At 51.4% G+C, this 16,000-nt stretch overlaps 1 protein-coding gene across 3 annotated transcripts in view; it reads left to right on the top strand.

Moving 5' to 3' along the window:
• The first annotated feature begins 308 nt into the window (after positions 1-308).
• The window catches only part of IGSF21 (immunoglobin superfamily member 21), a 41,338-nt gene continuing 25,646 nt past the window's right edge, over positions 309-16,000 (top strand). For all 3 annotated transcript variants that reach the window (XM_065855145.2, XM_071798506.1, XM_071798507.1), the window contains exon 1: positions 309-578. In XM_065855145.2, coding sequence (XP_065711217.2) covers positions 491-578 — 88 coding nt within the window. In that variant the 5' untranslated portion in view covers positions 309-490. The remainder of the gene's footprint in view (positions 579-16,000) is intronic.

Here is a 16,000-nt window from a genome sequence, read left to right as displayed (position 1 = left end):
TGCATCCTTCCCTCTTCTGCACCCCACATCCCTACCTGCATCTTGCCTTCCTGCCTGCACCCTACATCCCTGCCTGCATCCCGCATCCTTCCCCTGCCCCCGCTGGATCGCACATTGCCTCCTGTGTACCACCCCCCCACCCAAAAACCCTGTGCTCCCCGCTTCCACCCCCCCAATACACCCCCAACCCTTCCCGCACCTCCCCTAAATCCTGCATCCCTTTCTCCGTCCTTTCCCGCATCCTCACCGCCCCCCCCCCCATAGCCCCTCCCGGGGGCCGGGCCGGGGCGGGCTCAGCAGCGGGGGGGGCGCGGGGGCGGGCGGCCGCCAGTTCGCTCCGCTCCCGCTGCAATAAATCGGCTTAGGGCGGCAGCAACGCCGGGTGCGGGCCGAGGAGCTGCGGGGGGGGACACAAAACCCGGGCTGAACCCCCCACCGCCATGCCCGCCTGCCCCCCGGATAAAGGGGTGGGGGGCCGGTGAGCCCCCCAATGGGGCTGCCCCCGCGCGTGGGCATCATGCGGACAATGAGCCCCCTCCTGTGCCTGCTGCTCTGGGACCTGCTGGACCTGGTGCTGGGTGAGTGTCAGCCCCCCAAAAATAACCCACCTGTACCCTTGTAAGAGTGCGGCAGATTTGGGGTTTGCACCCCCAGGGGCTCGGGGCGGGGGCTGTGGGGTGGGGAGCAGGCGCCCAGTTTGGACTCGATAATGGGAGACTGGTTTTGGAGTCACTTGGTAATGGAGTGACCGGTTTGGACCCGTCAATGGGGTGCCCCCCCCCCCGAACTGGGGTTTGAAACCCATTAATGGGGTGCTGGTGTTGGAGCCGTTAATGGGGGAGATGTTAATAGGGGAGCAATTAATAGTGGATGTGTTAATAGGGCAGGTGTTTTGGACCCAGTAATTGGGTACTGGAGGCAGGGTGAGAAGATGGGGGATGCTCGTCCCTCACCCCTGAGCATCACTGAGAGGGGACCAGTATCCCTGTCCCTGCTCCGTACTGGGGCTCTGGCTGTGAGTCCCATTCCTGGCTCTGCTCGCTCCGTACGGGGTCCATGCCCTGGGGGCCCCCATGAGTGTTTTGGGGGATTTTGCAACACCCAAGGGACCCTCAGCCCTTTGGATATATGACGGGGTGCCCTAAACCCCACAGATGGGAGGGAGGGGGCACCCAGCATGGAGCAGCAGCCCCCAATCCCCAATGAACATTTTGATTCCCGCTTACCTTTGTTGAGGTTTTCACCCCAACCCCATCCCCAAAAACGGGGCTCCCAGGAGGTAAAATTAACGGGGCAGGAAACTTTCCCCTCCCCGCATCCCGGCGGCGGGGGAGCCGTGCAATTTGATTTCGTGTGCGTTCGCAGACAATCAATCTTCTCTTTCCCCTGTTTCCCCACGCATCCCCCTCCCCGTGCCCCCCCAGATCACCCGCTCTGGGGTCTCAGGTGGCGGCTCTTTAATGAGCACAGCGAGACCCGGCTGCTCTCCGGAGCCTCAGAGGCTTTGCCAAGCGCCGCCTGATCCAGGGATGAGCAGAGCTCGCTATCTCCTCTTGTTTTATTGGGTTTTTTTATTTATAATGTACTTTTTCCTCTCCGGAAAGGCACCGTCAGCTGCTGCAGGGCGCGGGGGGGGAGCGGCGGCCGCATTCTGCGGGCTTAAGCGGGGAGAGCTCACACAAAGGAGCCGATTCTTCCCCAGCATCGCGAGCAGCTCCAAAACAATCCCTGGAGGACCACGGACCGCTGGGTTTAGGCTCGGATTTAGCTGAACCGGGGTCGGGAAAGCATCGTGCATCTCCTGCATCCCTTTTTGCGGTCCCCCCTTCCCGATGGGTTTTATGTGCTGCTTGATGGGCTGCGGCTGCTGCTTTTTTCCCCCCTCCCCGGTTTGCTCCGAGCATCCTGAGCATCCCAACTGCCCAACACGCGGTTGATAATCGAACCCGCGTGGCTCAGGGTGGGGGGAACACGTCCCAAATCCAGTCCTGCCTCCCACCTGGATCTCCTCTCCACCTCCACCACCGTTTTAAGGTCACGGGTAGATAATTTCCAAGGAAAAACGCGTCCCCCGAGCTTTTCCCCAGCGGCAAGCTGTCCATCATATCCATGGATCGCTTTTCCACTCTGTATCCTGGTTTTAAATCTCTGCAAATTGGGCGATCGCTCTTCTGCTGCTGATTTGTGAGAGCGGGTGCTTGCGGTGCCTATTTTGGTGGGGAAAAAGAAAGTTGGTTTGTGATGGGTCTGGAGGACGCTGGTGGCCCTTGGGGGCGGAATGTGGGTTATAAAACGATATGGGAGGAGGATCGTGGTGTTCAGCAGGGTCTCGTGAGCGGGTTTGTCGGGTTTGGGCACCCACGAGCCAGATTTGGGCTCTTCAAACCACACTGGGACTTTGCTACTTTCCTGTATCCTGAGCATCAGCTGCTTTAAGCATCTCCCAGCACTCGGTAGAGAAATGCTTGCCCTCCCCCCAAAAAAAACCAGTTTGCACTGTGCTTTTTCAGCAAACGGCTAAAAATCCTTGCAAAAGGGCTCATTCTGGGATCGGCGCACGCATCCCGGTGCCTTCCTTTGCTCTGGGAAGCGGGAGCCGCGGAGGCCGAGCGCTCGCTCCCAAAACTGGGCGGGCAGATGGCTTTTCCGTGGCTGACAGCATCCTTGGCCGGAGCTGCGGGCGCCGTGGGGAGAAGGACGTGCCCCAGGAATTTTGTCCCTTCCCAGCGCTTTATTTCACACGGGATCCATCAGCATCCAGCCCCATGTCCTGGGGACGCACAGGGGGGCACATGCCCAAAACTCCCACTGCTTTTAGTGTATTTGCTCTGTGTGTCTCCCATACACCTGCCATGTCATTTTGTGGGGGGAATCTTGCTTATTTTTATTGTCACTTTATATACCACACAGTGACCCCATCGCTGCCGCATCCACAAGGAGCAACAAGATCCCAAGCGCTGCGGATCCTTCCCACCCCAAAAGCATCTGTGCCTTTATTAGGAATATTCGTAAGGTTTCCATCCATCGCCTCGTAACAAAAAGCCCTTTTCTTTACCCGAACGAAGCTGCTTGTGCAATAGATCGGCCACATCCTTGCCCATGTGTTAAACACCCCTCCCGGGAGCATCGCCCCTTGTAACACAGCTCTTTTATTTTTAATATCTAACAAGCTCAATCTTGGCCAGCAAAAGCCGCCTAGAGCAGGGCTACAAGTGGGTTAAAGAGCCGTCAAGATGAGAAAACGAGGCCGCGCGGAGGAGGCGAACGGCTGGACCAGGGATAATGATGGAGATGGAGCCCCAGGGTCTGGTCACCCCCCCTTAGATTTTGGGAAGCCCCATCTGCAACCAGGGTTTTTTTGGCATTGTTGAAATCCGAGCTGGCGCTCAGCTTGTCGCCTGAAATATGTCGCCGTCAAACATTCGCGGGGGTTTGTGTTACAGCCGTGGAAAATCAGAGCCGTGTTTTGCAAACATGAAAGGAAAGGGCTGAATATGTCAAGTTTTGATCTGGGTGAGATATTTATATAGTCTCTATCTGAGCAATTTGGTTGAGCTACTGTTTCCACCCCCCTGATGCCTCGTGAGATGGGGAAAATTCAAGTGTAGCTTCTTATTTGAAGCTGCTTATGGGTTTTCTGGGCTTTGCCCCAAAAGGCCAGGTTTGCTTGGGCCGGGCTTTGCAGGGATCTGTCTTAAGGGTCATCCCTGTGCCACTTCTTCAAGCCAAAAACCAGCTCGGAAAAATCCCTTTAGGGTTATAATTTTCTCAGCAAGCTGCGTTTCTCCCCCCTCTCCTTTCCCCCTGATGCTTTTCCTCGCAGGGGTTTTCCCAGCTCACATTCAACCCCTTCATTGTAAGCTTGGAAAAGCTCTTGATTTTGCCCTTTCCATAGGAAAATGCCGGCGTGCAGCTTTTGCTGAAGCGATGGGAACCACCTGCTCGCGTCTCTGCTGAGCTCGCTTACAGAAAAGAGGGGTTTGGTGGGAGTTTGAGCGCTGGGGGGGACGAGGGGAAAGGAGGAGCGTCCTCCGCGCCACGTGGGAGCGAAACCTGCTCCGATTCACCTGCGAACGCGGCACTGACCTGAAAAGCCATCCCACGCTCCCTCCATCCCTTCCTCCTCCTGCTTTTCCCCGGCAAATCGTGCATTCAGCTCAGGGTCACCTCATTTTTTAATCCTCGCCTACTATTTCTGTGGATTCTGCATTTCTATGAAGCCTGGGCTTTGCTCTCCGGTAAATCCAGGCCACGCAGCACCGTCCGAAAATCCTCCTGGCCGTACTAATTGCCCTTCCCCAATTAGCCCAATTTTTCTCATCCCACCAGCTCCATTTTTGAGCAGTTTCGAGCTGACAGTTTGAACCCAGAGCTCTTAATAAAACCCTTTAACACATGCAAGGATCTTCCCCTCGCCTTATACCTTTCCAAGCTAATGAGCATCTTTGGGGTGCGGAGATCACAGAATCACAGAATCACAGAATTGGCTAGGTTGGAAAAGACCTCAGAGATCATCAAGTCCAACCCTTGGTCCAACTTCAGCCCATTTACTAGATCATGGCACTAAGAGCCATGTCCAATCTCAGTTTAAAAACCTCCAGGGACGGTGAGTCCACCACCTCCCTAGGCAGGCCATTCCAATGCCTGATCACTCTTTCCGTAAAGAACTTCTTCCTAATATCCAGCCTAAACTTCCCCTGGCAGAGTTTAAGCCCATGTCCCCTTGTCCTATTGCTAACTGCCTGGGAGAAGAGACCAGTTCCCACCTGACTATAACTTCCCTTCAGGTAGTTATAGAGAGCAATGAGGTCACCTCTAAGCCTCCTCCTCTCCAGGCTGAACAACCCCAGCTCCCTCAGCCTCTCACCATAGGTCATGTGCTCAAGTCCCTTCACCAGTCTTGTTGCTCTTCTCTGGACCCGCTCCAGCACCTCAATATCCCTCCTGAACTGAGGGGCCCAGAACTGAACACAATACTCCAGGTGTGGCCTCACCAATGCAGAGTACAGGGGAAGGATCACTTCCCTTGTCCTGCTGACCACACTATTTTTGATACAGGCCAGGATACCATTGGCCTTCTTGGCCACCTGGGCACACTGTTGGCTCATGTTGAGCTTGCTGTCAATCAGTACCCCCAGGTCCCTTTCTGTCTGGCTGCTCTCCAGCCACTCTGTGCCCAGCCTGTAGCGCTGAAGGGGGTTGTTGTGGCCAAAGTGCAGGACCCGGCACTTGGCCTTGTTGAACTTCATCCCATTGGATAGTCCGGGCTTTATTAATCCATGGAAGCATCAAATCGTGGCTGGTCCCTGGTTGTCCCTGAGCATTTCAGAAGCTCCCCCAGGTGTCAGAGCTCAGTTTTGCGGCGTTTACCCCCCAAATTCCTTTCCTGCAACAAGCAATCCCTTGGAATTCTTAGCACCCCCCCAAAAAAAGTCCAGCCTAGGGGTGCTGGAGGGTTTGGGTTGGGGATGTTGCTCCCCTTGCTGCTGAAATAAGGGCTTGTGGTACAGGTCTTGGGTTTGCTTGCAAGAGCCTTGAGCTAAGTAGCCCTTGTTGTGTGCTAAATGCTATATGCTAAACGCAAAGTGCAACAGGTTAAATGCCAAGTGCTAAATGCTACATTCTATGTGCAAGGTGCTAAATGCAGCGTGCTACAAGCTAAATGCAAAGTGCTATATGCTAAAGCTAAGTGCCAGGTGCTAAATGCAAGGTGCAACATTCTATATGCAATGCGCTAAATGCAAGATGCCTATATATTACCCACTAAATGCAGGGTGCTGCCTGCTAAGTGCAAGGTGCTATATATTACCTGCTAAATGTAAGGTGTTACGTTCTATATGCAATGTGTTATGTGCTAAATGCAAGGTGCTATATGTTACATGCTAAATGCAAGGTGATAAATGCAAGGTGCTAAACGTAAAGTGCTATATGCTAAAGCTAAATGCAAGGTGTTACGTTCTATATGCAATGTGCTACGTGCTAAATGCAAGGTGCTATATGTTACATGCGAAATGCAAAGTGCTATATGCTAAAGCTAAATGCAAGGTGCTAAAGGCAAGGTGCAACTTTCTATATGCAATGTGCTAAAGGCAAGGTGCAACTTTCTATATGCAATGTGCTAAATAAGGTATGCTAAATGCAAGGTGCTATACGTTACATGCTAAATGCAAGGTGCTACATTCTAAATGTAAGGTGCTATATGCTACCTGCTAAATGCAAGGTGTTACGTTCTATATGCAGTGTGCTACCTGCTAAACACAAGGTGCTACCTGTTAAATGCAAGGCGCTAAATGCGATGTGCTACATGCGAAATGCAAGATGCTAAATTCTACATGCTAAATGCAAAGTGCTATATGCTGCCTGCTAAATGCTATATGCCATATGCTATATACCTCACAGGCCTCCTGTACGCGCTATGATTTCTCCGATGCCTTCAAGCACTTGCAGGCAAGGTGTCTGTACCCTGGTGTTGTATCCGCGCTTGAGCAACGTGGCAATGCAGCTCAGCTCCTGCATCGATGGCTTTTCACGGAGCATCCAGATGTGACATGAACCATGTACTCACAAACCTCCCATTCCGGGGAGATGGTTTGGGGTTTTTTCCTGGTTGTCATTGCAGAAATGGTCTTTTCTGTGAGAAAATGCTTGACTGGGAAAGCTTGACCAGCTTTGCCTTGTTCCTTTTGCCAAGATCTGCCGATGAAAAGCCCTCCGCTGTGTGGTGATAAGAGCGGGTTTGATTTAATCCAGATGTGCTAATGGCTCGGGAATTAGGCTGAGACGGGGACAAGGGTCCTGCGAAGGCTCCTGCAGCACTTGTTGAGGGAAAAACCTCCCAGGAAGGTGGGATGGAGCCAACACCTTATCCCAGCAAGGATGGGGATGGCCAGGACCTGCCTGGGACCAGGCACAGGGAGGCCAAACCATCACCCCGCTTGGGACCCATGGGATTTCCTCAGCGCTTTGGGCTTTTCCCCCCTATTTTCTATGAGAAAACCGCGGTTTCTGGGACACCAAGTCTCGCTCTTTTCTCAGCAAAAAGGCAAATCGAGGCAAGGAGCCCCCAAATCTTGATTTCCTGGAGGGGCAGCTCTTGCTTTGCAAACTTCGCACATCACAAACCCCGCTGCGAGGAGGAGGATGCAGCTGATGCCGCCGGTTCTGTTCCCTTGCCAAGCTGCTCTCTTTGCCCTTTTGTTTGCTTGCTGCCGAGGCACTTGGAGCACTGATGGGCTTGTTTGTCACTAATGACTGGCGCTCACATTATCTCTTCCCCCAGCATTATCTCCTTCCTACTTTTCCCCTTCTCCTTCCTAAAATAAACTGTCAATCACGGGCTTGTTTTCGACGCTTTTGGGGGCTGGAGTCACCCAGAGTGCCAAGGGCAGGCGGGCTCGTAGCAAAATGTGGCGACAATAACCCACCGCCATGGTTCCCTCTATAGAATTATTCTATAAAATGAAGTTTTTAGGGTCTGCTGAAGCATTTGAACTGGGGAAGGTGTTTGTTTTTACTCTCATTTCGCTGAAAAATTTGGTTTATCCTCCCTAAACACTGTGTCGGAGCCCTCCCCATGTGCTTATCTAGTGGGGTGACCTTGAGACCTTTTTGGGGGGACCCTCCTTACTGCAGTTCTGTGATCTCGCAACGTTAGCACCTGGTGTATGTGTATTGGCAGCAGAGGAGCTGCTCCATTGAAATGCAATTGGTGCTGGTGTTAGCTAGAAGCAAAAATTATCATTAATAGGATCCTGACAAGCCCAATGAGGGAGGTTTGGAGTGAGAAGGAAGATTTGGAGCAAGGATGGAGGTTGGTTTGAAGCAAGGATGGAGGTTTGGAGCAAGGATGGAGGTTGGTTTGAAGCGAGGATGGAGGTTGGGAAGGATTGAGGTTGGTTTGGAGGGAGGATGGAGGTTGGGGCGAGGATGGAGGTTGGTTTGGAGTGAGGGTGGAGGTTGGTTTGGAGTGAGGATGGAGGTTGGTTTGGAGTGAGGATGGAGGTTGGGAAGGATGGAGGTTGGTTTGGGGCAAGGATGGAGGTTGGTTTGGGATGAGGATGGAGGTTGGGAAGGATTGAGGTTGGTTTGGAGCGAGGATGGAGGTTTGGAGCGAGGATGGAGGTTTGGAGCGAGGATGGAGGTTGGTTTGGAGCGAGGATGGAGGTTGGTTTGGAGCAGGATGGAGGTTTGGGTACGTATATTTATACCGTTTTTTTTCTTTGGAGAGGGATGCAGCGCGATGGAAAGATGCAGAGTGATGGAAAGATGCGGAACAATGGGGGTTTGGTCCCCCTCAGGTGATGGGTGGGATGCAGGAGGACACTTGGGTTTGCTTCTGGGTGGACGGCCAGCCGTGGAGATGTGTTTTTTGGGATGAGTGTCATGGATAACCCTGGATTCGCTGTTAGGAATGTTGCTTTTGATGGTGCTCGTGCTGGGGCTGGTTTTCCACTTGGGGCTGACAATGCTTGAGAGAGGAAAATGATGACAAGTGAGATTTTTGCCTGGCAGTTGGCATCGTTTTGGGCACCAAGAGATGGGCCCTAACATCAGGAGGAGGAGAAAGAGGCTCCAGCTCAGCAGGTATCACTAAAATCAGCAGAATCACCCCAATTTTGATGTGGTGGGGATGCGGGTGAGCTGAGCTCCCTGTACCCCATGAGTCTTCTCATAGAGACGAGCACCTTCTTCTTGGCAAGTTGGCTGTTGGTTCCATCTTTCCTTCTAAAATATATATATCTCTCTCTCCTTGGTTTGGCTGGAAGTGATCTAGAAAGGCATTTTAATGGCCAAATGATTTAGATTTCCATCCCAGCTTAGCACCTCCAGAGAGCAGAGTTCAAAGCTTGGCTCTAAGTCGTGCTTGGGAAGATTTCCAGCGCGAATTCCGGCCGTCCCTTAATGTACTACGATCAGAGATAGTTTTTTTTGCTCCATCAAGCATCTTCCTCATATTTTTAAGCCCAGAAAAGCCCTGTTCCCTGCAGATTTAGCTTCTGCATGAGCTGCAAGATGAAGGGACCACACGCTTTGCCGTGCCCAAGAGCATCCCAAGAGCCTTGCTTGAATTTAACTGCTTTTCTTGGGTTTTCTCCCAAAGATGCACCTGCCAAGTTGCGTTGCAGAAGGAGACGGTGACTCAGAGTGGGGTGGGACAATTTGGGCAACTTTACCTTATCCACCACCCCAAAATATATCCAGCGAGCTGCTGGGGAGCGGGGATTTTCCATGTAGAAATGCTGGAGAAGCATCGTGTAACGGGTCGATATTACTCCAGAAAGGATGCAAAAAATATAACACCACCAGGAACAAGGCTGAGTGATAACACCATTGATTTGGCCTCGGATAGACCATAATTCCTACAGAAAAACCTCCATCTCCACTCAAACCATCTCCCCGCCTCGCGACTCGATCATGAGATATTTCCCGTAAGCGGAGGCGGCTCTTTTTAAGCTCCATTTATCTCTCGTTGCGTTATCGCGGCTTTGTTTTATTTGCTTTCCTACGGAAGTTCTTCGCAAGCGGTCGCCTGGCTGGAGATGGTTGGGTTTCCTCCTGACGGAGAGCGAATTTACGCCGCTATAATTATAGCAGCAGCGTGGGAGCGCAGCGACGCTCGAGGTTTCCAAATTAAACCCATCATCCGCTCCTAGAAACGCGTCTTTAATTTCTTTGGGTATTTTTGTTTAGAGCGGGGAAATTACATCTGGGCGACTTCGTGGTGGGAAATGATTTGGAAGGGGGTGGGATTTGGACATTTGGATGTTGGGGATGCTGGTGGCTCTGGGTTGATTTGCATGGACCACCCTCCTCTGGCTCCCGATCTGCACAAAGCTCCCGCCGCGAGACAACAACCCGGCTCTTTCGTATTGAAAGGGCTTATTTAAACAATGTTATCTCTCTGGCGAAGGGAGAGGAGCATATTGAATTGGTTATATTTAGTGCTGGGTGGAGGACAAAGCAGATGTGGGGAGATTTTTAACGCAAGAATGTTAATCTGTTACGCCACACTGCCTTGGAGATGTGTGTGTATAGATAGATACATATATATATATAGTATTTTTTTTAATATATATGCTTAGACACATATATACTCGCTGAGGATGAGGATGGGAGTCCAACATCCCACCTCAATTTGCTTTTTGACCTATTTCCACTGCAAAAGGTCCATCTTTGTGGGGTAAAGCGATGCGGCTCTGGAGGTGGGGACCCCCCAAACTGCACAGTGAGAGGGATGCGCTTCAGCTCTATGGGGGTCTACACAGCCCTCCGTCTTCCCACCCCGCAAACTGGGTTGGAAATGGAAAGAAGAGCCCTTCCATGCTTTCAAATGGGCTGTTTAACAACCCCAGCAGTGCTGACCCCCCCGGCGAGCCGCGAGGCAAACCTCCCGCATTACCCAGCCTCTCTTACCCACCCTCGCGGGAGCACTGAATTAAAGGAAATATTTTATGATCCTACGCTTCGTTATGTTTTATTAAAAGCAGAGCATCGGCCTCCCCTGCCACATTCATCAGATCAGAGGCTCCGATATTTTTCTTTTTGCCCTTTTTTTCGCCTCCCAAGCTCTTTCTGTCGTTCCTAAAGCATCCAGCTGCTTGGCTCGGCCAGTCCAGGGTCTCCTGGCAGAGGAGGAAAATATGCAATGGGGTGAAAAATGGGGCTGTTTGGTTTATCTAAGGATGCTCCGTATCCCAGTTGGCTGGGGGATGTGGGGTTGCGATGCAGGAATAGGGCTGGATATGGGACAAGTGGAGTCATGGGGAGATGGAGCTGAGCTCGTCCCCAGGAAAAGATGCTCAGAAAAACCTCCTCTAATTTATCAGCTTTGCTGTGATCAAACCTGGGGTGCAAGGACCTCCAGGATGTCACCGTTTTGGGGGCAAAAAAACCCAAAATGCCAAAATCCCCTCTGCAGGGATAACACATCGAGCAGGACTGGGAGTTTGCTCTATCAGCCTTGGAGATCAGGAGCAAGAAGGCAGACAAATATTGATAGCTGGGCATATCTGGAAGCAGTCGGGAGACAGAAAGGTATTAATTAGCAGTTATTTCTCAACGGTGCGGAGATGGATAGGGATTAAGGTAACAGCCGTGTGTATCCTCTCCGTAAGAGCGGCAAAGTAACCGTAAATCAGCGTTATGAATCAGTGCTGTAGGAGAGAGATATGTTTTAATCTTATTAGCGGTGCGGCATTACTGGGAGAGCAAAGGGATTATTAATCACGGAGCGTTAATTGGGGAGGAGAGGGGAGCTTGGAATCAGCAATCTGGCTTTGGTCAGCGAGAGGGTGGTGGGGACGGAGGGGAAAAGGCAGCGGATGGGGCTGAGTTGGGGGAGATACCGAGGGAAACGGCAAAATCCTGTGCTGGGGGTGAGGGGGAGGTTGGGATGCGCTGAACGCCAAATTGGTGCCTGCGAGGGGCTTTTCTGGGCCAGGGCCAAAGGCTGTGGCTGGAAATCCCTGTGGGTTGTGTCTGTTGTAATGCAGGATGTGCAGGTATTAGTTGCATGAACCCATCAGTCTGTCTGTCCCTTTATCCCTCCTTCCACCCATCCCTCTGCTCCATCCATCCCTCTATTCTTCCCTCCATCATCCCTCCATCCCTCTGTTCTTCCATCTCTCCCTTTCTGCATCCCTCTATTCCTCCATCCCTTCCTTCATCCCTCAATCCCTCTATTTTTCCCCATCTCTTCCTTCATCCCTGCCTCTATCCCTCCCTCCATCCCTTCCTTCATCCCTCCATCCCTTCCTTTATTCCTTCATCCCTCCATCCCTTCCTTCCTCCTGGCATCCATCCCTTCCTTCATCCCTCCATCCCTCTATTTTTCCATCCATCTCTTCCTTCATCCCGCCACTTCTCCATCCTTTCCTTCATCCCTTCATCCTTCTATTCCTCCATCACTCCCTCCATACCTCTCTCTGTACCTACATCCATCCTTTCCTCCATCACTCTGTCTCTCCTTCCATCCCTCTCTCCTTCCATCCATCCATCCATCTATCCATCCATCCCCTACTCCCATACACATCCAGAAAACCCCAGCTGCCTCCAGAACATTCCCCATGAGAGCACAGAGGGTTTTTCGGAAAGGCTCAGGGTGGCTTTGACTGCTTTTCAGCACCCAGTTTCACTAACAAAGGTGACAACCCAAACGCCTCCAGCTCCCTCCAGGTCATTTTTGGGATAAAAAGCTGCACATCACTCTCCAACTTGCAAGAAAAGAGTGGATTTAGTAGCACTTGGCACTTCCAGCTGGTGCTGGGCTTTGTTCCCCCTCCTCTGCCCGAGGTTGTGCCGCAGAGAAGTTGTTCAGAGGGAAAACGGGGAGAAAAATTACGAATAATCCCTTAGCAGTTCCGCGGCACAGGAATCGATGGTGTGGGCGGAGGGCGCTCCCGGCAGAGCCGGGGATGGAGGGGAGAATCGATGGCTGCCTCATTTGTCACCAATCAGAAATATGGGATAATTGGATTTCCTGCAAATAGAGAAATAAATAAGCGAATTCATCAGCTGGGTCACGGTCACCGACTTCTCCTGGACCACCTTGGCAGAGCAAAACCCCACCAACACCTCGCTGGGATGCTTAACTCCGGGGGAAACCTGATGGCAGCATCTAAACCTGAACCCTCATCCTCGTTCTTAAGTGAAATTAATTATCTTTCCCAGTTCTGCCCACCCCAGGTCTGTGGATCTCCCACTAAAGCTGGAAGAAGAGACGGTTTAGGGAGGACTGTGGGGTTTTAGATGGGAAAAATTCCAAATTCCACTTATTTTTCAGAGGAGCAGCATCTTTAATAACCCCTCATCATTACTCCGGGATGGGATTTTCGCTGGATCTCAGATGGGTTTGTGAAAGCTCTTACTTGCAAGCGGGGAAACTGAGGCACGCAGCAAGACTTGCTCCCAAGAGCATCCTTGGAGCATCTCCCTGCCGCTCCCAGCTCCACTAATTAGCCCTGACTGGGATTAGGCTCCAGCCTAGATTAACACCATGAGCCGTGCTTTCCAATAATTAGCTGCCGGTGTCGTAATCCTCACCCTAACGGGAGACGAAGCAGCAGTAAAACCATCGGTGGGTCCGTCCCTGCTCGCCCAAGTCCCAGATCAGACTTTGCCAAGGGCTCAACACCTTTTTTTCCAGACTTCAACATCTGTATCTAATCCATCCGCTTCAGTTTAGAGCTCTGACAAACCAGGCTGGATACAAATAATTCACTTTAGTTTTTTTTCCTTCTGAATTGCATCTCCGGGGTGGTTTTTGTGCTCAGCACCAGCTGGAGATGAGACCCTTGATCCCAGGTGAGGTTTTCCATAATCCCCCATGCTCGGGGGCAGCGTCCAGATGTTGCATCTTCCTGATGCCAACACAGGGAGAGCTGCCAGAAGTGAATCTCTTGTGTGTCGGGATGCAAAGCAGAGCCTGTTGCTGGAAAAGAGGTTTCTTGGTGGGGAAAAAACCCCAACATTTCCAATTCTTTGCAGCGCAGGATTATAATATGGTATCTCCTTCTCATGCCACACTTAACTCTGGATTAACCCCCACATCTGCATGGGGTTTGCTGGAGATTTGCAGATCCGTGATGAAAAATAATGCAAAAGGAAGAGGGAATGTGAATTTTTGGCATGGGGAGGCTGCTAGGGTTGCACCCTGGCACCTGGGCATTAACCCACACCATGCCCAGGTGTTGCGGGGGGACAACATATTCCATTGCAATGCATTTTTAGGGGGGATGTTGCAGCATCCCGGAGGCGTCGTGTTGAATTTGGCGGCTCCCGCTCTGCAAAAGTAGGAGTGTAGAAAAATAGCCCGTCCGGCGAGCTCAGGATTTGCTGGGGAAAGACAAGACCCCACTGCGAGTCTCTCTGGAAATACATGGAATTATTAATAAATGCGCTCGGAGGGGCGTCCCACAGTGCAGCACAGGGAGAGCTGCTAAAGTGCTCACGGGGTCGGGGGATATAAAGAGTTGGGGTTTTTTAGCGGGTCTCAGGGTTAATTAGCAGCTACAATGAGGCGCCATTAGAAAAAGGAGAAAGCAAATCTCTCCTGGGAGTTATCAGCACAAGCAGCACGCGGGGTGGGTTCTGGCTGTGCGGTTGTGCTCAGTGGCAGTTTGGGATGGAAATCTTAAGGAAAATTCGGGGGCTGTAGGGGAAATCTGCAGGAGGGCAAGAATCCGGTGGGAATTGGGTTTGCTTAATTGGGGATAGGAAAATTTGGGGTGAGGGAGGAGGGATGAGCGCTCAGAGCTGCTCCAAGGCATGGGCGGCATCTCCCAGCCCTCGCATCTTGTTTTGCTCGGATCTGTTGGCTTTAGCTCGTGAAATGGGAAGATAATTTGGGTTCAATTGGTTTCAAGGGCTCTGCCTTAAACAGCTGGCGCAGGAGTTTTTCAAACAGCACGACTGGCAAGGTAATTGGCCCCTATTTGCATATATGCAAATGAAGAGCGTGATCTCTATTTGAAAAATAGGGCATGGGAGGCCCTGGTTGACCCATGGCGGGGTTTTGGCTTCGCTTTGGCGCTGGCGGCTGCTTGTGCAGCCGGGGAGAGGCCGAGAGGTGCCGGCAAAGCCATTGCTCCCAATCGGTTACGTCACCGGCTTCTTGTTTTGGGGCTCTGCCAGGTTTGATTTCACTCTTCTCTTGGGATAAGACATCATTTAGGACTCTGAAACCCCCAAAAAAATCACCCAGGATTGCCAAATCCTTAAATAACCTGTAACTGGGGATAAAAGAACGAGACCAGCAAGCAATATAATGATGACAAGCACCTTTCCCTTCCAAAAATCCAAACCCAACGACCCATCATGGGTCACGACCACCAATTTTAGCGGCTGTAAACGGCAGCTGGGTGCTCCAGCACTCTGGTTTAATGGCAATATCAGCATGTGAAGATGCGATAGTAAAATTCTCCTTCCCCCCCACCCGGCGTCGTTAGGAAACGGAGGCGTGCGTTATAAGCCATTGGCTTTACGGCGATGCTGAGCAGCGTGGGGGGAGAAATTATAAATAAAGCTTTACTGAGCTGGAGTAAGTGCTGCTAAACATACTTCACGTCTGCACGGCGGCGGGAGATAAATATTAAATCTATAATTTACGTACACTGCTTCCCAGGCTGTGCGGGGCGGGTCTGGTAGCAGCTAATACAATACGATATATCAAGAAGAGTTATCAAAGCAGTGAGCACAGCCCTGCTGATAAGCTGCGTATGATGGTGAGACCCATCTTCTTCATGTAGACTGGTCTTTTTGGGGGTTGATTGATGGGGTTTTGGGGTTGGGTCGGAGTTTTGCAAGTGGTTGTTGGTTTTGGGTCTCTGTTCTTTCTCCGTGTTCATCTAGGGGTAACCTCGTGCCTCGCAGGTGTTGAAGTATTACCCAGATGGAAGAGATTTCCCATTCATCCCAGTAAGGTACCCTCAAACTCCTGCTGCTCCCAGTTGCCCAGTGCCTGTTGCTTTCCTCCGAACCTCCTTTTTCTTGCATTCACCCCCAAATCATCACTTCTCCACCATCTGGAGCATCTCTCATTTTGTAGGTGATGAGTTTGGCTTTGTGGGGTGGACAAGATGTGACCTTTGGCTTCGTGACTTCAGGATTTATGTTGCTAACGTTGCACCTCTGAGTTTCTGTCTTGGAAACCACCTGATTTTTAGGTTGCAGGATCCATTGAGCATCCAAATGATGCATCAAAGGTTATTCCAGGTTTTTGTAGCAGGACATGGGTTTGTTCCAGATGTTTTGCCTCCGAACTTCCATCTTTTCGCTGGAATGACCCATTTCCCGAGGATTTGAGGCAAACGCCTTGACGGAGATGTAGTACAAGCACTAACTCGGCGCCGCGAGTCGAAGGAGCCGAGCTAGAAATGGGCTTTCTCATCTTGTGCTCCAATGAACTGGAACAGCCCTTGCCGATGAGCTTTCACTTAGAAAAGGCGCGATGGAGACGTTAAAGCGGGTTTTGTCTCGGTCCATGCCCAAACCGCATAGTTGA

The sequence above is a fragment of the Patagioenas fasciata genome, chromosome 23 (assembly GCF_037038585.1).
Source record: "Patagioenas fasciata isolate bPatFas1 chromosome 23, bPatFas1.hap1, whole genome shotgun sequence".
NCBI lineage: Eukaryota > Metazoa > Chordata > Aves > Columbiformes > Columbidae > Patagioenas > Patagioenas fasciata.
This window is presented reverse-complemented; position numbering and strand designations above follow the sequence as displayed.